Genomic DNA, 23,502 nt, shown 5'->3' with positions numbered 1-23,502 from the left:
ATTTTTATTTTTTTTGCCTTTTAAGAAATTTTCCTCAAAAAACATACAAGGATCCTTTAATAGTTTATTTTCTTATTACCTTTTGTGAATAGTTTAGAGAGATTTTTGGTTCAGTTCGTCTACAATACGCTTCGTCAATGAATCGGTTAATTGCTACAGCTATTGGTCTTGGCTCAAAGGTTGCAGCTTGTGTTTGGTTAACTGGAAGAAAGAAGGTGCTCACCAGTAATAATCTCATTAAGAGATCTATGGTGCTCTCGAACATATGCGTTATGTGTATGAGAGATGCTAAATTGGATCTGCTTCATTTTTTGTCTAATGCTTCAAAATATTGTAGTAAAACAGATGGACAGAACTGATATATCATATACATTACCTTATGGGTCAAAAATTAAAATTACCTCTTTTGAACCGGTTCCAAAGGAACATATTCCTATGAATTTTCAAACACGGTGAAATCTTAATAATTACCTATTTACGGTGCATTTACCATTGCTTTGAAAAACAAACAGGCCCCAAAAGAACTACTGTTCCCTGTAGTGGAGGATGCATCATCATACAGCATTACAAAGTTACGTCAATCCTTGAACACTGAAAAACCTAGAGTATTTGTTTAAGCTTTACGATCTTTTAGACTAGTTTGTGCCTCCGTAGCCTACATGGAATAGAATTTACCCACTCAACCAAGCCCATGGTCTCCCTTTGTCACTAAGAGAGATGGAAGAAAGAAATCATGAGCAACCTAAGACTCCATATGAAAAATCTTTAAAAACCCCTATTTTAGATTCAACTACAGAAACCATCAGCCCTAATCAACTCAAGAAAAAGCCATTTCTTTGTTCGGAATCCCATCCTAATTTGATCTTCTCCAAAACCTTGGGTTTTCTAACCAGGAAATGCAACCACCATTTTAGTTTCATTTAAAAAAAAAAAATAAAAAATTCTAAGTTTCAACTTTAACTATTTGCTTGACTAAGCTTAGGAATTGGAAACTTGGCATTGTTGTGTACTACATTCTGCACCAACCTCCATCTGAACTCATTGATTGAAATTCCAGCTCCTAGCTAATGTACTGGACTTAATTGATATCTGTAGTGCACGTGCTTTGCAATCAATCAGAAAATTCTAACAGTGGACAAGTTGCAGCAATGAGGTATGGTTCTACCAAACAGATGTGTGATCTGTAAAGCCATCCAATAGAGCAGTCCTCATCTGCTCCTCCATTGTCCGATAGCTTCAGCGATTTGGGCTTTCTTCCATACTGAGTTCAAAACTTCGTGGTCCAATAGCTTCACATTGCAAGATCAATTCCTTAGTTGGTGCAACAGCCCGCCCAGCAGGAGCAAGATCCTGTGGAACATTGTGCTTTTTGCTATTGGTAGGGAGATTTGGAAAGAGGTGTAACAGAATTTTCAATGAGTGAATTGGTGTCATTATCTTCCAAATTAAGGGGTCTATCATTGAATTGGTGTCATTATCTTCAAAATTCTGTGGGAGGTCAATGTCAGAGATATGGAATGGGTGGTCCAGTCTTGTGGCGTAGTGTTTGGGTCTATTGTTCAGATTAAAATCTGGCAAATTTTCTGTATGCCATGATGTATTGGGGCTTTGTTATTCCTGCACCACTGTTTGTAAGTTATTCCTTTAGTAATATATTTCATTTATCTGCTAAAACAAAATTCTAGTAGGCCTTTGATTGTAGCCATATGGTTTTTACTGTTTGTTGCTTGAAAATGGATGCAGTTTATTATTATTATTATTATTATTATTATTATGAGAGAAACTTGTACTGGACAGGAAAAAGAACTTACTGAAAAGCATAATCTCTGGCTTGATGAAGAGTTAACGACCAAAGTTAACAGCCTCATTGAACTTCGCCGAACACATACTGAATTCGAGGCAGATATGTCTGCTAAGCTTGCTAATGTAAGTTTATTCTACTAATTCTTTCAAAATACCAGGGTTAGTGGCAGTTCAATCACTTTTTTCATGTTTGGTCTTTCAGGTTGAGAAAAAATTTAAAGATTGTTCAATCTGTCTAAAGTTGCATAAAGAGAGAGTTAGGGAACTTGAAAGGAAATTGACATCTCTGCGGGAGGTTTGACTTGTTTCTGTTTGGACTCATTAAATTTACATGCTATTCCATTTCTTGTCCTGTTAACATGCTCCATGGATCCATAATTGCCCCAATGAAGGAGTTATGCTCCACCAAAGATGCTGCTGCTGCTAATGAAGAGCGCTACTCTGCTGAAAAATCAACTGTAAGTTCCATGTGAAGTATTTATTTTTAGATCAGTAGAATTCTTTTTTTTGTTCCAGTTATTTGAAGTTATGGATACAAATCTGGTATGTGATTATTTGATGATTTTTTTTGGTTTAGAGTGTTCTTTGGTGGAAGCATATACATTATTTTGATGATTTTTGGTTGCCAATTATTAGAATTTATCATGATTAGTGTAATTTACTTTGGGAAAAGGTAGATTTGCGCTCGACCTCATGATAAGCTCCCGTGAGGTCGAGCTGTGTGGGCCCCACTGTGATGCATGTCGACCATCAACACCGTGCATTTGATGGGTCCCCTTTAAATTATGGGATATCCCAAAAATCAGCCGTATACGGAACTCAGGTGGGCCATACCATCTAAAATCATGTGAAGACATGCCAAAAACATATAAAAGCACTTGGTGGGGCCCACCTGAGTTTTGAATGCTGCTGAAACGTGGTCTGAACCCTCATCCAAGTGGGACACACATAATGGATGGGCTGGATTTGCAAACCAAATCTCGGTGGGCCCAAAAAATGATTATGAATGTTTTAATGGTGCACGGCCCCTCCCCACTTCTGTATGTGGTGTGGCCCACACAAGTCATGGATTGACTTGATTTTCGAGACCTAGTCCCACGATGGAATGGTGCATCTGACTGATGGGGTAGATGTTCGAAACGCATCACGGTGGGGCCCACACAACTCGACCTCATGGGACGTTCCCATCAGCTCGAGCGCATAGTACCTTTTCCCATTTACTTTATCCTTAATAAAACTGAATAGAACATTGGGTCCATATCACAATCAGATTGTTATCTGCCTATATGTGTTGTACTATTACTGATTTAGAGATGATTGAGAGCGAAAAAAAGATTCAGTTCATCGTTTTTGACAAATTTGAGGACCAAGGTGGTGATGAAAAATGGTATATAATTGATCACTGGAAAGGATATTTCAACCCAACTGAGATGATGTCATTAAATTCCATTTTTGTTTGCCTTTTTGAAAAGGCAGGACACAGTAACGGTTTATAAAGCTCATCGAATTCCGAGATTGTTATGATAGGAACACAAGAGGAATGCACAAACAACATAACTTGGTTAGGGTTCAAATTCAAAGGCTTTCTACACAATAGCAGTCTATGAAACCAATTTTTCATATATTTTTTCACTCCTACATTATTCTATCTTGCATTTATGGTTCTTTAATTCTTAACAAAGCATCAAAACTTTTTATTGCTTAGGTATTATCAATGTCTATCCATACAAGTTCTTGTTTGTATATTCCTACTTGGAATCCTTGTGATTTTCTCACCTTACGTGTTCTATTTTTCAATGTTTCCTGTTTAAATATGAGATCAATTTCCTACATAGTGATGTTTAACCATCGTGTTTGTATATTTCTATCTATCACTTTCATTCATTAATAGTCCATTTAAATTTATGTTTTGAATTTTCTCTGCCTCTTGAAGATTTCTAAGCTTGTTGACCTTTACAAAGAGAGTGCTGAAGAATGGTCTAGAAAGGCAGGAGAACTTGAGGGTGTAATTAAGGCATTGGAAGTAAGGATGTTTCTGCAAGTCTTGTGCATTCTAATTCACTACATACTATCCAGAAGCTTATTTGAAGTCTTTTGATTTTGTACTGCACATCCAGACACATTTGAGTCAAGTCGACAATGATTACAAAGAGAAACTTGAGAAGGAAGCATCTGCCAGAAAAGATTTTGAAAAGGTCTGGTATTTTGTTGTTTTGTTCATGTAAATAAATATTTAATGGTGCATTTGGAAGCATGCTTAAACTATGTTCCTGAACATTTTGGGGCCACCACCTTTGGATAAGTATGGCATTTGGAAAGCTTAGAAAGAGTAATCCACATCATGGTTGCTATCTTTTTCTGGTTGATATTGGTATTCGGTATTCCATTCATTCCTATAGGAGATGAAATGAGTGGGCTATTAATTTTGGTTAGAAATTAATATTGCCTTATCGCATCTTCAAGATACCTGGACACCCAACATTTCTTTTCTTTTTGATTTGTCAAAAGGCTTTCCAAGGTGCATTTGACTCTCTTGCATTCTTGATTTGGCCATAATCACCATCATCATCATGATCATTTATTATTTTGGTTTGGGTCTTGGTTACACCCTTTTCTTTTTTGTTTTACCTTGTTGTTTTGGTTCTTTTTTATTGGTTTATATCGTCCTTCATCGTTTGAGCTCTAGGGAGGATCATTTTATTGATCCAGTGAGTTGTGGGCTGCATGGATTCATTGTTTTTGTTGTCTCTATTGTTGAATATCCTTTTTTGTGGTTGCAGGAGGCTTCTGACTTAAAAGAAAAACTGGGAAAGTGTGAACTTGAAATTGTGAATGCTCGAAAGCCTGATAAATTGAGCCTTCTTCCACTATCCAGTTTGCAGAGTGACTCAAGTGCAGAAGAATTGTATGTTGTAACAGAATTAGTGGTAAATGTATTTTAGTTTACTTCTCCTGCTGATTGGATTCATGCTGTTGTAACATATGCTGCGTGTCAGGTTTTCGCCTATAGGCTGTAGGTTCAATTCGTTTAAAGCTTCTGTACTCACTATGAAAAATAGTGGCTTAACTGTGCTTCCTTTTTCATTTCTATACTCCTATTTATCACAGAGTGAACTCTAATTGATCCTTAAGTGAATTGAAATTTAGCCTTGAATTTTTGCTGTCAATATTTCATTGTCCCATATATGTGCACATATATTGTTTGTTCACCAAATTTGTTAATTTTAACAAACTTGGAGATGTAAAATCTTATATTGAAGTTTCAGAAGCTGCTGTTAGATTTAGGAGCTAAGGTGAAACTTGTCATTGGTATCTACACCCTACGATCAAAATCCTTACTGTGTTGTAAGTGCAATGCCATGCATAAACTTCTTCTTTTGGTAATTTGTATCAGCTTTCTTACAATCTGATATAATAACTTGCTCAACAAAATTTCATGAAAGAGGCAGATTGGGAAAGAGAGATGCGAGTGTCTTTCATTGCTTCAATCACCCCAAAAAGAGGGGATTGTAGGAATCAAGGATTTTTGTCTAATATGCCTTATTGGAGGCCATTACCAATGGAAGGAGGACAAGGAGAGTTATGGAAGCACCATATGCTCGAGTGGCAAGAAGTTTGCAAACCAAAGATAGGAGGTTTGGGCATTACAAGGTTGAAAACCTTGAATATAGAATTGCTTGAAAAGCATTTATGGAGATTCCCACAAAATCAATTTTTTAAATATCGATGATATCGGCCGATATATCCCACGATTTATCTTGTATCCCACCTATGCGATATGAAAGGGACAAGTGGTGCCAATATATTCCACATGTTCTATCTGGCGAGCATTTTCAATTTTTGATCTTTTTTTTAAATTTTAATTTTAATTTTTAATTGAAATTATGCTAAATCAGTGTCAAATGGTTATAAATCCATTGGTTCTTCATGTTTTGCATGAAAAATCATGGATTTGGAGCTTTGATTTCAATGTCCATTGGTTCTTCATGTTTTTTGTTTCTTCGAATTTTTCCTTCAACCACTGTCAATTGAGACTAATTTTGAAGTTTTTAGGACTATTTGATGAAATGATCATTATTCATCTCATACACTCTAATTTCGAAATTTGAGTATAGGTGCTCCGATTTGGGGAAAATTGGGGAAAATTCAAAATTTCCCCAATTTCTCCCAAATTACTTGTAATGTTGCAGTCCAAACATGAAATCAAGCATGTATGAGGGTTGAGCTACTGATTTGTTAAGTCCTTATCAATTTTCTAAAAATAACAATCATTTTTAAATTAAAAATTAATAAAATATTAATTATATATATATATATTTCGAAATTTTCCTTCAACCTACTATCAATTGAGACTAATTTCTAAGTACTTAAGACTGTCATGAAATGATCATCCACATACACTCTAAATGTTATGTATTCAATTTGAACTCAAACTGCTGGGTTAGGTCGTTCACACGAGATAAAAGTGTATTAACATCTTTTTTAACAATCCCCGAAGTTTCATTAAAAAATTCCAACCGTTACCCCGATGTTTCCCAAAAAGTGCGATAAATTACTCGATACAAACGATATATCTCGTGTGATAACTGGTACGTATTTGTATCCCAAGGATGTGATACATAACGCGATATCGATATTTTGAACACTGCGTAGAATGAGGATATCTTATTGATGGGGACATCACGCGCACACATACGCCTCCTCTACGTACGTACGCAAGGAGGAGGAAGGCTCCACCATCGATCTGGATTGATGATGACATCCATGGAGGGCCTCGTAGTTAGAGGGCTGTGCTATGGTTCATTGGAGTGGACCCGATCATCATGTGGATCCCACCATTGGATCTCATGATCGTGGCCCACTACGTTAAATGATCTAGGATTTTGAGTTTTGCTTATTATCGTTATTTGGAACATCATGAATGGTTTTGATTGCATTGATTAGTTGTTATTTTTGTTACTTCGTCTCTAAATAATAGTGTGCGCATATGGCGCGTGTTTTGGGGTATAGGGTTTTCTTATAAATAGGCAACCCCTTGTAGGTTTTTTTTTTTTTTTTTTTTTTGGATTGAAGATTATGAATAAAATTCTGCGTTTTTCTGTTTTTCTAATTCTCTGAGTTGTAGAAATCTAATTGGGCGTGAAACCCTCCCTTCTTCGAAGGGCTAACTACCGTGGTGCGAAGCCACACCCATCCCAAATCGGCCCCACCTCCTACCCTCTATATTCATCATCTCCCACAGCCATCCACTCTTCAAATCCACCCCCTTTTGCATGTGTGAATGAATCTACTCTCCTTTGAGCATTGTTTGGTCTATAATTTTTAATTGATCCAGCCCTAACATGTGTAGGCTTGGACCCTTATAGATTTTCCTTGTTGAGTGCTTGACTTTATGTAGGATGTGGAATTTTTGTGATTGGTTCTAAATAAGTATGATCTAAAGCCTGAAATCTTGCATATCATAATTAATTTTCATGTCCTGCATCACTTATGGAGCAAGGTCATGCGCTTTAAATATAGCCTGTGTGATTTATGTTGGTTTCTAGTCATGCCCTTCTTGTAAAACATTGGGAATATGGACAGCTATTCAGAAGGTAGTGCGTTATTGAAGCAGATCTACAACTGCGAATGAGGCTCGTGTTTGTTTTTGGGAAGACTCATGTTGTGAAGATGGCCTCCTTTGTTGGTCTTCTGAATGCCTTTAGATATTGTTTGTGGAAAAAGAAAGTAATAGTGGATAGTTGATTCTCAAGGGAGGGAGATTGAATCATATGGCATTTTGGGTTTATGAACTTAAATGATGATTAGTTTGTGTCATAAGCTCAGGTTCTCTCTATTTTTGAGGGAGTTTATGTCACATGTAAATTTGTAACAGGGAATGGGGAATTTGTCTGTTTTTGGGAAGACTCATGGTGCGAAGATGGCCTCCTTGGTCTTTTGAAAGCTTTACAATTTTTTTGTGGAAAAAAAAGGAAGTTACAACGGATATGTGGTTCTTGAGGGAGGGAGATCAAATCCTTTGGCATTTGAGGTTTATAGAAGAAATTTACATGATAATGTGTTCCCATCATATGCTTAGCTTCTCTCTATGACTCTATGTTGGAAAGAGATTACATCACATGTAAAGCTGGGGTGGAAGAATATCAGTTTGGACGCATGGAAGTTTTTCAAGCCGATCATTTTATATGAAGGTGCTTGGTTTGTAGAAGGTTAGTGATCATTTTTATATGGTAAAAAAAAAGAAAAAGGAAAAGAAAAAAAAGAAAAGTTTCCACAATTTGCCCAATGCTAGGGAAAAATAAAATGTGATCATGGGTTCTCTTCGAAAGACAGAGTATTAGTTGATGGATGTTATTTGTGTCTAAGTGTGGAAGAGACTCTGAATCATGTATTCATCCACTTTTCTTACCCCCCAACCCATCCCAAAAACACACAAATTTCTACTTCATAGAGATTTGGTTAAAAATTCTTGAGAGGGTGAATCTTGTGGTGACCTTCTTCTAGCGTTTTAGAGGTTGATTTGGCAGGAGAGACTATAGTTCTTCAAAAAATGTGTTGATGTTAGCATTCCAAGTTGCAACCTGGGTAAGTAGGATTCAAGAAAGGATTAGTAATCGGGTTCTCATTCTCAAGGAATTTGTGGGTGCCTTAGGTAGTGATTTGAAGAGGGGTTTGTTAGAAATCATTGGGGAAGTGCACCGTTGATCAAGTCCCATGTGTCTTGCACTCTCTCCTAGGGTTAAGTGGAAAGTTTGATGGCAACCAAAACGACAATATATCGTGTATCCCACTTGGGTGATACGAAACCCCAAGGCAGTATCTGAAAGTCTTCTTATTGCAGAAGATATCTCATTATAATGCATAATATTGCAGATATTCTGAAATATCGCGAGATATCGTGACCAGTCCCTTTTATAAAAATCTGAATATCAACTATATTGACTGATTTTGCACAAAATTGTGGGAAGTCTACCCTTGTGTTTTGAGGTCTGTTTCCATTATGACACCCTCTGCCTGATCAACGCTTTCATCGGCCGGATGGCTGGCCGAGGCGATTGTTGGTGAGACAATTTAAAGTGCTTCAGCAGTATATGTTAATTCGTTAGCCAACCATTCATCTGCAGGGAAGCACTCATCGCTGAGGTAGTTTGACAGATTGCCTCCACTGTCTTCTTCCGTGTGACTCGCCGAGCGATTAGGTCAGCCAAGAACATCAGGGTACTGGTTTTGTTTTGAGAATTAAATGATCTGGATCCCAAGAAGTGTTGGTTGTTCCTAATATACTGGAAACATGACATGACTAGAATCTGGTATTCTTACGGTTCTTGAGAAAACCTCAGAAAATGCCCTTTCCACTCTTTACCGGGAAAGAATCCTATCCAGCTTAGTCATAATATGCTCCTGATAATTGGACCAAGTAAACTCAGCTTCTGCTATCGTCGCATCAGGAAATCCATGATTACTGATTAGCTGCATGCTAGGATTAGTAAATTTGCAGCATATGGGAGGATATATTTGTGGTGCATAAACTGTGATAACCATTGGTTAAAAGTTTGCATATTGGACAGAACTGAGTGATTGGCCAAAAATTTTACCGATCTCCAATGTATTGAGTTGTACAACCCTTTTTTTGTTTATATTGTCTTATGTGTGAATATATATATATATATATATATATATATATATATATATATATATATTAATTTGACTGTTAATTTATTGGAAGGGGCTTTGGTTGGTTTGGTTCAGTTTGTTCTGGTGGGACTTACTAAGAGTTTATCTTGTGTCTTGTGGTCTCCACAACTACTTAACTAGAGCGGGTTCGACTGTGAGTTATTTATCTCTAGCTTCTTATCTTAAAAAGGAAAAAAAAGAAAAAAAAAATCTCAAGCTTCTAGTTCCGGCACCACCTTTATTTCATGGTCAATTCACCAACGTGTTTCTTGGAAAGCCTACCTCTACTTCTGCCACGACTTTTCTCATTCAGAATTTTGGCTCCAATATTCTTGGCTTGGAAATAAATTTATCACAATGATTAAAAATCTGTTACATCGTACTGTATCTGTCAACTCTAGAACCTATTTTTATTTGTCAATATGGGTGGATACTGCCCGATGCGCCCAATCGGGCTTCCTTTCCTCAAAATCAGATGTGAGATATACTCAATTTGTCCCATAGTTTGGATGGTGTGAGTGGTACATGTGAACCTTTCAAAGAAAAAATGAGTGTTTGTGTGAGGATGAGGAATCACCCTCATGATCCAATGGTCCTATTTCATCCGAAAAGTATGCACAAAGAAGGGGCTAGGATTGTTCAACCAGTCTAATTTTGGGACTGTGATTCATCAACAGTGGGTTCCACAGTTTAGTTAGTTTAATTTGGGTTATGGCATGCCACTTTTATAGTTTTTGGGTGCCTTGTATCCAGCATCATGCTTTGCCAGATTAGAAATACAGTGGTGCTCGTACGTACTAACTGTGGTGATGCTTCCTTGTCAAGTTGCTTGTGGGTCCATTTTAATGCATGTGGAATCCAAACTGTGCATCAGGTGTAGCATTCTCCCCCAAAAGTTAGGATGATAAAAAACTTAGGTGGGCCAAACCATAGGAAACAATATAAAAATGAGCTCCAAACCTCTAAATTCAAGTGGTGTGGTCCACCTGAGTTTTGGATCAAACCGGTCCATCTTGGTAGGGTCTGACCTTAATTATTTGGGATAAGGCGTAGTTGATGATGACGATGACATTCATCTTGTTGGTGCTCACCTTATGAATGGGTTGGATGAGTAGATAGACACCATAGACCGAATACATAATCTGATAATTTTCAATGGTGGGCATTCTCCCCCATGGGGCCTACCATTGTGGTCCATCTGAGTTATTTTTTGGCCTGATTTTGGGCTAGGGCCAACCATTGAGGGCTGCACCTGATGGATGGAATGGATTTTGTTTAAATATCATGGGTGGGCCCCACACAGCCTATCCTCTAAGAAATCTTGTAGAGTTGTACAGGGGCAACTTGGTCTAGATCGTCTCGACTTGTCTGAGTCAAACCAATACGGATGAGTCAGCCTGAATCACCCATTATTTATGCAGATAGGTAGGGTGACCTTTTTGTAGCAGGTGATATGTACTGGTTTTGGCCAATACTTTAAACATTCATTTAGCAGATCCTATCACCAAGTATTGTTCTAGTTTATCCATAAATGTTTCTGCTATACAAACTGTTTATACCCTAGTGGAAGTACTGTAATGGTCCCCTTTTTTTTTTTTTTTTTCTTTCTGTGAAATGTAATCCAATGGATACTATTGTCTGAAAGGCCTAATGGTTCTTTTCTATCGGATCTATGCTTCTCTGTACCCACATTTACGTTAATGTGGAATGCTTATTGTTATTTTATGGCATAGCTGGGATCTATTGTGTTATTGGGAGAGCTAGTATATTATACTCAAGTATGTGTATTCTCCTTTGTTCCAGTTATGTCATTCCAATGGAATTGTTTATTTTGCAGATGTATTAGTGGAACCGAAACTGGTCACAAAGAAGAGGATAGTCGCATGCTTGTTTCCAAGGTACCAGTAGGTGTTTCAGAAACAGCATTGGCAGCTTCACTTCTGCGTGATGGTTGGAGTGTAAGCGATCTTTTTCTTCTTTTTTTTTGTTCACTTTTTGTTTCGGCACCTTTTTCCTTCCTTTATAAACTGTTTGGTGAATAGTTCTTTGTTTTTAGCTGGCTAGAATGTATGAGAAGTGTCAAGAAGCTGTTGATGCTCTGCATCACGAGCAGCTGGGACGAAAGCATTCACAAGCCATTTTGGAATAGGTATGCTTCCTGTAGCCATTATATTGTCATGAAGAGAAGAACACTTTCTTCAGTTGTTATGAACTGCATCATTTGTGGCATTGGCTTGATCTTCCCTGAGAAGACGTTCTTTGTAAGAAATGGACATTATGGATGTTTTCTTTTTGGAGAATCTCAGAAACATCTAGGGATGTGCCTAAGTGCCTCAGATTCTTCTCTCTCAATATTATAGGATAAAAGGTTGTTGTTAAGGCTTATCTACATTTTAAATCAAGCCATGCAAACTTGATAGATCCTATCTACTTCTACCATCTCTCTCTCTCTCTCTCTCTCTCTCTCTCTCTCTCTCTCAATGTGAATAGGATATATTAAATTGGAATCTGTTACATCAGAGGAATGGAAATGCTGATAAGCAGTGACTCTTGTCATTCCCTCACAAGTGTGGCTATTGGCCAATCCATTTACTTCGTTGGGTACAAGGGAACAATAAGCATCCGATTGGGCCAAAAGATGTTTCATTTCCTGAATAGAAGAGGCAAACCTCTAGAGTTGCCCCCTGCCCTATGAGAGCCATTGAGATAGCAGGCAGGATCTTCCTTGATAATTAGCTTCCCAGTTCGCATGGTAAAGTGGTCTCCCCATAGAGCAACTCTTTTTGTTTTGAATGATTTAACCAGAAACTAACTTTAAGCATGAAAAACTTCGCTAGAAGGGATCCCTCAACCCGGCAAGGCAGCCCAAAAGAACCTAAGAATCCGTTCCTTCCAATCTCTTGTGGAGCCATTAATTTCGTACGATGAAGACGTAAAAGTTTTCTGCCACTTTCAAAGTCGAACATAAAGAACTAGGATTTGGAGGTTCCTGAGATGTCTTAGTCAGCTTCTGATCCTTCCCCTGACAATATTGCTACCCATTCCCTCCTAATATCCACATGGGGAATGTCTTCCAACTTTGGGGAGGCAAGAGGCCAATAAAAATCATGGCAAAAATTATGGATTTGATTAAGTACATTCTTGAATATTCTATGATTTGTTTCCATCTAAATGTCTCAAATGATTGCAAAAGGCATCATCTTCCACAAAATGTTGCCTTTTGATGGGAAGGAGTGATCGTCCTCAGTCCCCACATCAATCACCTTTTGGAGCGGATTGCTTAGAACCCAACTCATCCTGAGAAACCCAAGAGTTCTGGTCACATACAGCTGAAGCCACACAAGGCATTGAAGGAACAAGTATTCTGCCACCTTCTCATCCTTTTGACACTGGATGCCCATATTACTACTAGGAAACAATAATTGCCTATTTATTAGATTATTGAGAGTAAGGATTTTATTAACCAGGCCTGGGGAAATGTAAGATCCCAAGGATTGGAAAAAGCGCAGTGGCTCATATTGTGGACAGCAATGGCCTCTAAAAGAAGTTTTGCCAAAAAATTACCATTTAAAGCCCATTTCCAAGTTTTCTTTTCTTCCTTAGACCATGGTCATGTCAATAAATCTTAGCTGTTGATCCTTCTAACTGGGCGTCACTTTTGCATCGAACTGTGCTTCGGAACCGCGTTCTTACTCTTGCTTCCTTGCTGTTTATCCCTGATAACATTTTCACACAGAAGCTTCCTTGCTCCTGCAAACGAACCTTTTGCCACTTTGCTTCATGCTTCATGCAAATATACAATAAATACTTCCCTCAATCTCTTAACTACTCAACTCATCTTTCAAATGATTTTGAAGCTTGATGTTCCACAACATGCCACCCCTAGAAAATTCATACCATAACTCAAGTTTGGCATCTTTACAGGTGGATAGAAGGAGAAAAATCCCTAAAGGATTCTGCTGGAAGATGACAAGCCTAACATCTTTCTAAAAGTTCACCTTATCACACTTTAACAATGAGATGCGAAATACATTTTACCACTTTGCTGTTGATGTTTAAAAGTTTAAAATACATCTTCGTCGTGATTTCCGCTCTACTTATTTCCTTCTACACATAAAAGAGCTGGGAAACACCCTCCATCAGATTTGCCATACTTCCTTCGAATAATCTCCCTCCATAATGTAGATGAATCATCTCAGTCTCCCCCACCATTTACTTAACAATGTCAAATTCCTATTTACAATTCTCTAAGTCTACATACCCCTTCCCTTTTTAGTCTCTGCCCTCCAAATCATGAGATGATATTGGGGTGACTCTCCATTTTCTTTCCAAAGGAAGTCTAATCGTTTCCATATGTCATCTTTAATCTGATGAGTGGATCAGCCTGATTTTGTGCCAAGTGATCTTCCTTCTGGGTGCACCTTTTGGATGGCTCAAATGTCCTATGTGACACATTGCACATAGGCCCCTCGTGGACGATAATGTACTGTCCAATAAGACATGTTTCCAACATAGGAGATTTTGCACTTAAATGATTGGTGGTTAAATCTATATCAAGTAACTACTTCCCATTTTTTTTTTTCCTTTCGTGCTTTATACACCTTTCACAATCGTTTTATTGTGTATTATTGCTATGTTAGGAAAACGGTTGCTCATCCGTATAGTTGAAACAAGTGTTAATAGTATCCCTAACAGACATGCACCATTTTGTTTTCTTTGAGTGAAAAGTTTTTTTCTGATTATTTTTTGTGATTGCAGGTTCTGTATGAAATAGAGGAGAAAGCTGAAGTCATTTCGGATGAGCGAGGTGATTTCTTATAGTTCCACAAAGTGCTCTGGAAGAGAACTAAGTTGCAGCTGTTTTCCTTTTTGTGAATAATGATACTATTGGACACCAAATACATGAGGCCTTTATTGCTTTTTTGTGGGCCCCGAAGTGTGAATGTAGCTGGTTTCTTTAATGCTGGGATCCACAGAATGCACTAATCGATGGCTGTCATTGCTTTTAACGAAATTGACGCATTAATAGTGTCATTCCCCTTTATATATCAGACTCTTTTCTTATTCGGCTGGTCACTTTTGCATTTTTCCTTTATTTAGCATCATGTCCGGATGTCTCCTTTATTTATCTCATGCAGTGTTGTTAAAATCCTACGATTTACAATTTACGATATAGGATTTGAGTCGAAATGTAAGCAAAACAATTTGATTCCCACGTTCGAATCCCTTTTTATAGTAATCCCATGATTTTATGATTTGAATCCTATGATTTACGATTCAAATCCCGATTTATGATTCAAATTATACGTGTTTTCTTCTATTTTGAGCTTCAGTTGTCTTTTGTTTTATGTTTTTAAATTGGTTAGGGTTTTAAGAATCATTTAGAAAAAAAACCTTTCAAAAAGAAAAAAAAAGAAAAAAGAAAAAGAAAAGAATAATTTAGAAATGGTTAATTATTTTATTTTCGTCTTTATTAGGGATTAGATGATATATATTCTCTTCAACATTCAATCATAGAGTTTTTTCTTCTTTTTCTTTTTCTTTTTTTTTTAAAATTTAAATAAAATGATTTCTTACTTCTTAATTGGTCGAAACACCAAATTGATGTATGACTTATCTGGAATGTTTTTATGGATGTTTACGATCATGTTGACTTATTTATTGTGGAATAATGTTTAAAAATCAAATTATCTTTTTTTCTTTTGTTAGTCTACATAATCAAATGCTGCTTTTCCATTGTAATTCTACATTCAAGGAAATTTTTTTGAAAGATAAAAAAAAGAAGGAAAGATAAGAATCCGTTAACACAATCATGACATGGTCTTACATGGTGCATATTGATCTAACAATGTTTTCAGCATTGGCAATATCGGCCGATATATCCCACGATATATCTTGTATCCCACTTGTGCGATACGAAACAACAAGTAGTGCCAATATATCCCACTTGTTTGCTTTAGTGCGCATTTTTTATTTTTGATCCATTTATTATTATTATTATTATTATTATTATTATTTTTGCTATAAATCATGCTAAGTCAATGTCAAATGGTTATAAATCCATGATTCTTCGTGTTTTGCATTAAAAAATCATGGATTTGGAGCTTCGATTTCGAGATTTGAGGGGATGGGCTGAGTTGCAGAAAATTGAGAAAAATCGAAATTTCTTGATTTAATTTGTGTCCAAACACAAAATCAAACATGTATGTAACCCGATCTAGTGATTCTTGGTAATTTGGGTATTTTTTGAAAAAATAATATTTTTAATTAAAAATGTTAATTTTTTTATTTTTCGAAATTCCACTTCAATCAGCTGTCAATTGGCCCCCATTTCAGAATATTCAAGTGCGTTTGATGGAATCATCATCACGTGCACTCAGATTTTGGGATTTGGGGGAAGATGAGCCAATCTGTGGAAAATTGGGAAAAATTCAAAAGTTCTTTAATTTTTCTCAAATTGGAGAGGATGAGTACCGGCGTTATGTTAGAGAGTATCTTCCTGGTATCATTCTTTTATGACCTGGACATATTATTGTTGGTTTGTGGAGCAACAATACTATGTCCAGCCCCATCGAGATGGAGATGGTGATTTTGAGCCACTGCGCATCTCTGTGGACCTGAGCCACAACCACACATCATTCATAGGTATATTTCTAGTTTTCTACTTAGCTTTTGAATGTATTCCTTGTGTTTCCATACATGTCTTCTTACATCTATAAATTATATGAAGTGACTTTAAATATATTTCCATGAGTCAGACAACGCATAAATTAGGACCCCATATAAAGGAAACCTATTATGTGCACTTGCGCAATGTTTTAAATACTGATGATATCGGCTAATATATCCCACGATATATCTTGTATCCCACCCGTGTGATACGAATCACGTAGGTAGTGTCGATATATCCCACATGTTTGATCGGCGAGCATTTTCAATTTCTGATTTTTTTTAATTTTTTAAATAAATTGAAATTATGTTAAATCAGTGTCAAATGGTTATAAATCCATTGGTTATTCATGTTTTGCATGAAAAATCATGGAGTTTGAGCTTTGATTTCGATATCCATTTGTTCTTCATGTTCTCCATTTTTTTTTTTTTTTTTTGAAAATTTCCTTCAACCAACTGTCAATTGAAACTAATTTCGAAGTATTTAGGAGTATTCAATGAAATGATCATCGAATACATTCTAATTTTGAAATTTGAGTGCTGGTGATCTGATTTAGGGAAAATTGAGAAAAATTCAAAATTTCCCAATTTTCTCCCAAATTGCTTGCAATGTTGCACTCCAAACATGAAATCAAGCATGTATGAGGGCTGATCTACTAATTTGTTAAGTACTTGTCATTTTCAGAAAATAAAATTCATTTTTAATTAATTATTAATTAAAATATTATTTTATTCAAAATTTCCCTTCAACCAGTTGTCAATTGAGACTAATTCCGAAGTAGGAGTGTTTGATGAAATGATCATCACATACACTCTAAATGTTATGCATTCAATTTGAATATAATTGCATTATTTCAGTTAGATAGTGCATAACTTAGGACCCTATACAAAGGAAACCTATTATGTGCACTTATTTTTTGAGATGTTATGATTTAAAAGTGTGTATTAAGGTCCTTTCTAGCAATCCTTGAAGTTTGATTGAAAATTCAACCATTTTCTTAATGTTTCCTCATGTTTCCCAAAAGGTGCGATAAATTACCCTATACAAACGATATATCTTGTGCGATAACCGATAAGTATCTGTATCCCAAGGATGCGATACGTAACGCGATACCGATATTTCGAACACTGGTTCTAAGTTTGTATTGATGTCTTTTTGACAATCCCTAAAGTTTCATTGAAAAATTCTATTAATTTCCGAATGTTTTCCCATGTCTCCCAACAACAACGATACATTACGCGATACAACCGATATATCCCATGCGATAACCGATATCTATCTGTATCACAAGGCTGTGATACATTATGCGATAACAGTACGGAAAACATTGGATGGCAAAAGGATGATTGCTATGTTTATATATATATTTTCTGATTTATTTATAATTTTCATATTTGTAAGAAAATTATAAAAATTTTTATGATTTACGATACGTTTTTCGATTCGATACGATTCAACCCCTATTATGATTCACAATAAGATAATGATTTCGACAATATTGATTTCATGTAATGTTGTCTCCAGACTTTTTTTGAAATAATATTTTTTGCATTCTTGTTACTTTCTTTCGGCTGACTTAAAATTTGCCTTAACCCGAAGTTGATTGATGTGCAAGATTAACTTTTTTGTTTTATGATGTAGAGTATCTATTGGTGGAATTATTAAGTAAATTTTCTTTATCTAGTGTTTAGGTGTGTTGTTGTGTCTAAAATAAAGAATTAGGGCACTATTTCTTAGATTGTTTTTTTTTTAGTTTTTTTGGTTTTTGAGAGATTAACTAATTTTTTTTTAGTAGCACGCCAAAAACAGCGCGAGAGAATACCACCTGATTTTGCAAATTTAATAAAGAGGAGAGATTGGTAGATTTAACTGCATTTACATAAGAAACCCAACCCAAAACATTACATGAAATTTCCCTAGTGACCTCTTGAAGTGAAAAGCTCATTTTCTCGAAACAACGCCTATTACAATCGTTGTAATTGGACTAAAACACTACCAAAAGAAGCAATCTTCACAAAACTTTTCGAACATTCCCAACTTTCCCCGCCCCTCGTATATGCCAAGCTCATAAAAGATCAACAACAACTACAAGACTTCGACTTCATCTAAGTGGTGTGAAAAGCATCCAGGAAGTGGTCCCACAACCTTCGAGCAAACTTGCAATGAATGAAGAGGTGATCAATTGATACCCCATCTCCCATACACATCAGACATATGTTTGGAAGGAATGGGCTATTCTTTGTAAATTATCGATAGTTGGCACTCTCTTTCTTCCCACTAACTAAATGAAGGCATATAAAACGGAAAAGAATGAGTGTGAGACAAAGCATCAATCAATTTGTAGAAAGATCGAATATAAAAGTAGCCCGAATTAGGGACTTGCCAAACAATTGAATCATCCTCTCGTGTCAAGGAACCACATACTTCAACCTACTTAAGAAATCAGTTAGCTCCAAAATTTCCTCATTCGTCAGATCCTTACAACATGTGGAGGACCATACCACAAAACTGCCACTTATCGACATCCATCCATGGAAGCAAACCTATCCAAGGCAATGTTGGTCAATCTGGAGAAAACTTCTTGAAGTGCCTTATCTCCGAACCAAACATCCACCCAAAAGTGAATGCGATTTTTGACCCCCAAGGCAAAAGAAATCCCTTTACTAAATAGACACTCAACCAAAGCATTCACTTTATAGATACTAGAAGCACGATATAGAGATGATCTCTTCACTTCCCATCCCCTCTCCTTCACACCATATTTTCCAACAGTAATCTCCCTCTAAAGTCTTCCTTCCCTCTTCAATGCTAAATCTCCAAAGGCACTTACCACACAACGCCATATTCATGGCTCCCAAATCCTTGTTCCCTGCTTTGGCTTCAACAATCGGCTTGCAAGTATCTTCTTACTAGGAGATGAAACTTTTTTTATTCTCCTCTATCTGTTGCCAGAAGAAATCTCTTCTCAACTTTTTCAGCCTATCTAACACAAGCTTGGGGCATTAAAACCAGGACAAAAATTACACCAACATATTAGAGAAAGTGGCTTTTATAAGAGTGAAGCGGCCACCCAAAGACAAATATTGACACTTCCAACCTGGGAGCTTTCTCTCCATCCCTTCGTTAACCTTGTCTCACTAGTGTCTTGCCGGCTTGCCTATACAAAGGGGTAAACCTAAATAAGTAGAAGGAAATGACCCAACTTTGCATCCAAAGGTAACCGCCAACTGCAACGACTCCTAATTATTCACCTGGAACTGCTTTCAAACAAACGATGATTTTTCGGTGATTGTCTTTCGATCTCACATCAGCATCACAAAACAAATTGTCTACATATTGAATGTGAAGTTGACTAATTGGAACCCCTCCCCTATCTCCTTATCTTTATGGGATCGGCCATCACGCCCTCTACTGAAATGACAAACCCCATAAAGACTATGTTGGAACTCATGAAAGTACACTTCTTCGAATTGCAGTGTTCCTCGCATTGTAATATTGTCATTACCTGAAAAAGATGGGTAAAATGATCAACTCGTTGATGGCTATGGATGAGGATGTTGTTGAATATACGACAACGGACTTGCTTGTAAATGGCTGTAGAATTTGTGTAATCACTCGCATTACTAGGTGCGTTTGTCTAGTGAAAATGCATGACTAGCCACTCATAGAATCCATCCTTTGTTTTAAAACTGGTCGTTCTCATGATGAATTATTATCTGGTCATAACCGCTTTGCAAATCGATCTTTGAAAAGATTTTTGCATTTGCCATCTTGTCCAGCATGTCATAGAGGTGTGGAATTAGAAAATGGTACTTTACCATTATCTTCTTGATGGCGTGGCCATCAACACATCCACCAACTGCCATCCTTCTTTGGTGTCAACAACGCTGGCATGGCACACAGGCTACACGAATAAACCATTGGTTAGTAATTCTTCCACCTGTCCACAAAGCTCTACATGCTCTGTCGAGTTTATTTGGTATGCTGAAAGATTGGGCAATGGCGCTCTGTGTACCAAATTAATGGCATGCTGAATGTCGCGCATGGGTGGAAGCTCACTAGGTAGTTCGTCAGGGTCCAAACCCTGAAATTGGGATAGAAAATCTTCAAATCTCAAGTGGTTGGACAAAAACATCACTCTTTGGATCGGTCTTGCATACATTATTTCCCGTTCTCAACTTTTCTCCACGAATTGGGCCATACACAACACAATGTAAAGCCTTCTTTGCCTCTTCAGCTTCTTCATTCCTCATAGGGTTGGGAGCAGTGTTAAATAGTGCGTAGCATTCAACCCCCTATAGCGTGTAGCGTAAGCTACATACTACTTCAATTTTCTTATTAAAAAATTAAAAACATCAGATAAATAGTAAGATTTAATATGAAAAATGCAAAAAATAAAAATGAAAATGCCTATAAATGCATCAATTTTCAAGTAAAAGCCAATTCACATATTTAAACTAAATCAAATCATTATCACATCAATCACTTTCTAAGCAAACTACTTTAATTAATGATGTCTAATTAAAAAGTTTAAAACCACAAGTCACAACTCACAAGCATAAACTATTATAAAATCCCCTAGGTTTAGAGCTTTAAGGACAAAATAAATTTCACATTGCTTGAACTCTCAATTCTCAAATATCACATGCCATACACACACCACAGTGGACCCCACACATGTGGGATATGGCATAAAACACCATAGAGGACCCCATGCATGTGGGCCATGGCACAGAACACCACAGTGGACCCCACGCATGTGGCCCACATGATGGTTGGATGGCTCAAATACATGCCATACACACCACAACAGGTCCCACACATCTTTGTTTTTTAAAAAATAAATATCCATAAGAATCGGCATCCAAAAAAGAAAAAAAGTTTGAAAAAATAATAAAAAAATCACAGATTTTCAGCAGAAATAAAAAAGAAAACTCATTAAGAAAGGCCAACATACCTTGAATAGAGATTTAATCAACCGGAAACTGATATTTTCGAGCTATGTATCCGTGCGGCTACGAAATGGGGGAAACGTGATTTCTTTGTTGTTTGGGCTTCAATGCTCTTGAAAATACAACAATAAGATGCTCCTATGGGGCTGATTCAATGCCTGGAATTTCGTCTTCAAGGGGCCTTTGGAACGAGAGAATCAAAGTTATCCAAGGAAGCTTGCTGCAACAAGTGCGGCATTGAGATAGGGTTTTCGAAAGAAATCCTTCACAACCTTATAAGTTAGAAGGTTTTTATTAAAATATGAGTCTCCCACCATCTATTAAGAGGAAAAAAGTCACATCCGTACATTTGGAGGCTCATTTTTGAATGGTTTAGATTATAGAAAAGGTTAAATGAGTACATATTTATAACTTAGGTAGTGCCATGTGTGTGAAGGATGGTCTGGATAGATCTACATGCTCCCACATGTGAGAAATATGAGCCACCATTATTTTAAAACACTTTACAAACTCACAAAATAAAATACATCTTTTATTTTAAGGAAAATGGAGCATGCTCCTAAGGCGTATGCTATTCACGCTACATGCTACATATGCGTAGCGTACGCTACAGGGGAAATATGCTATTTCAATGAGCTACATAGCATTTTTGGAACGCTACGCTACATAGCGCACGCTACGCTACAATGCTATTCACAACACTGGTTGAGAGTAATGGGCTTTCCTTTGTACATAAAGTTGTATGTGTTCTTGCTACCCTTGTGTGTCACATCCCTGTCATATATCCTTGCTCGCCTCAACAATACATGTGTTTCTTTCATTGGAATGATGTCACACCAAAGTGATATTTTGTAAGGACTCAAGGAGAAGCTCACTAATCAGTAATCACTGCTTAGTCGAGGGGATGAACCTGCCATTCACCCAAGCAATCTTGTACAGCTTGGGATGCTAGTCTGATTGAGTCAAGTTGGTGAGGTGGACTCGGGTTCTTCTTTTCTTCTTTTTAAACTTATGAGTTCAATTGTGAAACCTCCACCTATACGTGTTCTTTTGACTGTTGTGTGTCACATCCTTGTCATATATCCATGGGAGCCTCAGTAATATATATGTGTTTCTTTCATTGGAATGATGTCACACCAAAGTGATATTTTGTAAGGACTCAAGGAGAAGCTTACTAATCACCGCTTGGTCACGGGGATAACCTGCCATTCACCCAAGCAATCTTGTACGGCTTGGGATGCTAGTCTGATTGAGTCAAATTGGTTCGGTGGACTTGAGTTGTTCTTTTCTTCTTTTTGAACTTAGGAGTTCAATTGTGAAACCTCCACCTGGTAACATCATATCAGTTGGTCCCAAGCCCAGTTAAAGGTTGACGGTTAATGTCAGGTTAATAGATGGTAGTTGAATCTTGTCCAAGCATAATAATTAGATAGCCTATTTCAAATCTTGAGATTTTGCGAAATAGGCTTATGTGACACTGACACATATAGCTGGGAGTAGGCCATGTTGATTATGATCCAGATTTATTATGGTCATTTTCTTTCAATGGACTTGAGTTACCATGTCATTTTGCGATAGCTATAATTGGGATGATCTTCCGAAGGAGTTCCTTCTCAATGTGATGCATTTTCTTGTCATTGATTTTATTTCAAAGTACTAATGAGCAGGATTTCACTTATCTCAGCGGAACACGAGAGAATGGCAGAAGCATACAATTTGAAGAATCAAAAATTGCAGCAGACACTTTCAGAGAATGCTTACTTAGAGAATATCATCCGGGAGTTGAAGGTATATTAATGGTTGATTCCTCAGTTTGAGGGCGTGTATGGTAGCTGGGGAATTCATTCCCCGGTTTTTATGTTTTCTGGGGAATATTAGAAATGGCTTAATATTTCTTTGGGAATGATTAAATTTTGTTTGGTTGATCCACAGTCTTCTGGGAAACACGGGAAAAGTCTGAAATTCCGTTTTAATTTCCTTGGTTTTCCATTTCCCAGTTAGAAGCTGGGGCAAGTTTTTTGAACAAAAGTTGGACAATAGAATTCCCGGGAAATATAAAACCAACAAGGAAGCACAAACCAAACTGGTTGTTCATGAAAACCATGGAATTGCTAGGCCGAGAAATTAAAAAATCAGCAACCAAACGCCCTCCCAAATGTCTAGGAAAATTTTTTTTTTTTTTTCACCCATTTAACTTGGTCCTTTTTCAGGTCGACTTGAGGAGGCATGAACGAGACCACAATATTGCACAGAAAGAGATAATCGACCTCCAAAAGCAGGTAAAACATGTTCCGTCTCCATGTGTACTCATCTGTTATTGATGGGAGTTTCTGCCTAACTGAATGTATTGAAGTGACTTTTTCTGTAATAACATGAAATTGTATTAACTTGCTTTCTAGTTTC

General features: G+C 37.0%; 1 protein-coding gene across 1 annotated transcript in view; it reads left to right on the top strand.

The window, feature by feature from the left end:
- LOC131221184 (nuclear-pore anchor-like) overlaps positions 1-23,502 on the top strand; it is a 155,653-nt gene that overhangs the window by 20,770 nt on the left and 111,381 nt on the right. The window contains 11 exon segments of the mRNA XM_058216352.1: positions 1,798-1,926; positions 2,006-2,098; positions 2,196-2,261; positions 3,737-3,826; positions 3,921-3,998; positions 4,584-4,708; positions 11,315-11,435; positions 11,534-11,626; positions 14,236-14,284; positions 22,784-22,887; positions 23,310-23,378. Of these exon segments, the coding sequence (XP_058072335.1) occupies positions 1,798-1,926; positions 2,006-2,098; positions 2,196-2,261; positions 3,737-3,826; positions 3,921-3,998; positions 4,584-4,708; positions 11,315-11,435; positions 11,534-11,626; positions 14,236-14,284; positions 22,784-22,887; positions 23,310-23,378 (1,017 nt within the window).

This window comes from Magnolia sinica, chromosome 12 (genome assembly GCF_029962835.1).
Source record: "Magnolia sinica isolate HGM2019 chromosome 12, MsV1, whole genome shotgun sequence".
NCBI classification, from domain to species: Eukaryota; Viridiplantae; Streptophyta; class Magnoliopsida; order Magnoliales; family Magnoliaceae; genus Magnolia; species Magnolia sinica.
Note: the sequence above shows the minus strand (reverse complement) of the source record. Positions and strands in the feature narration are given on the sequence as shown.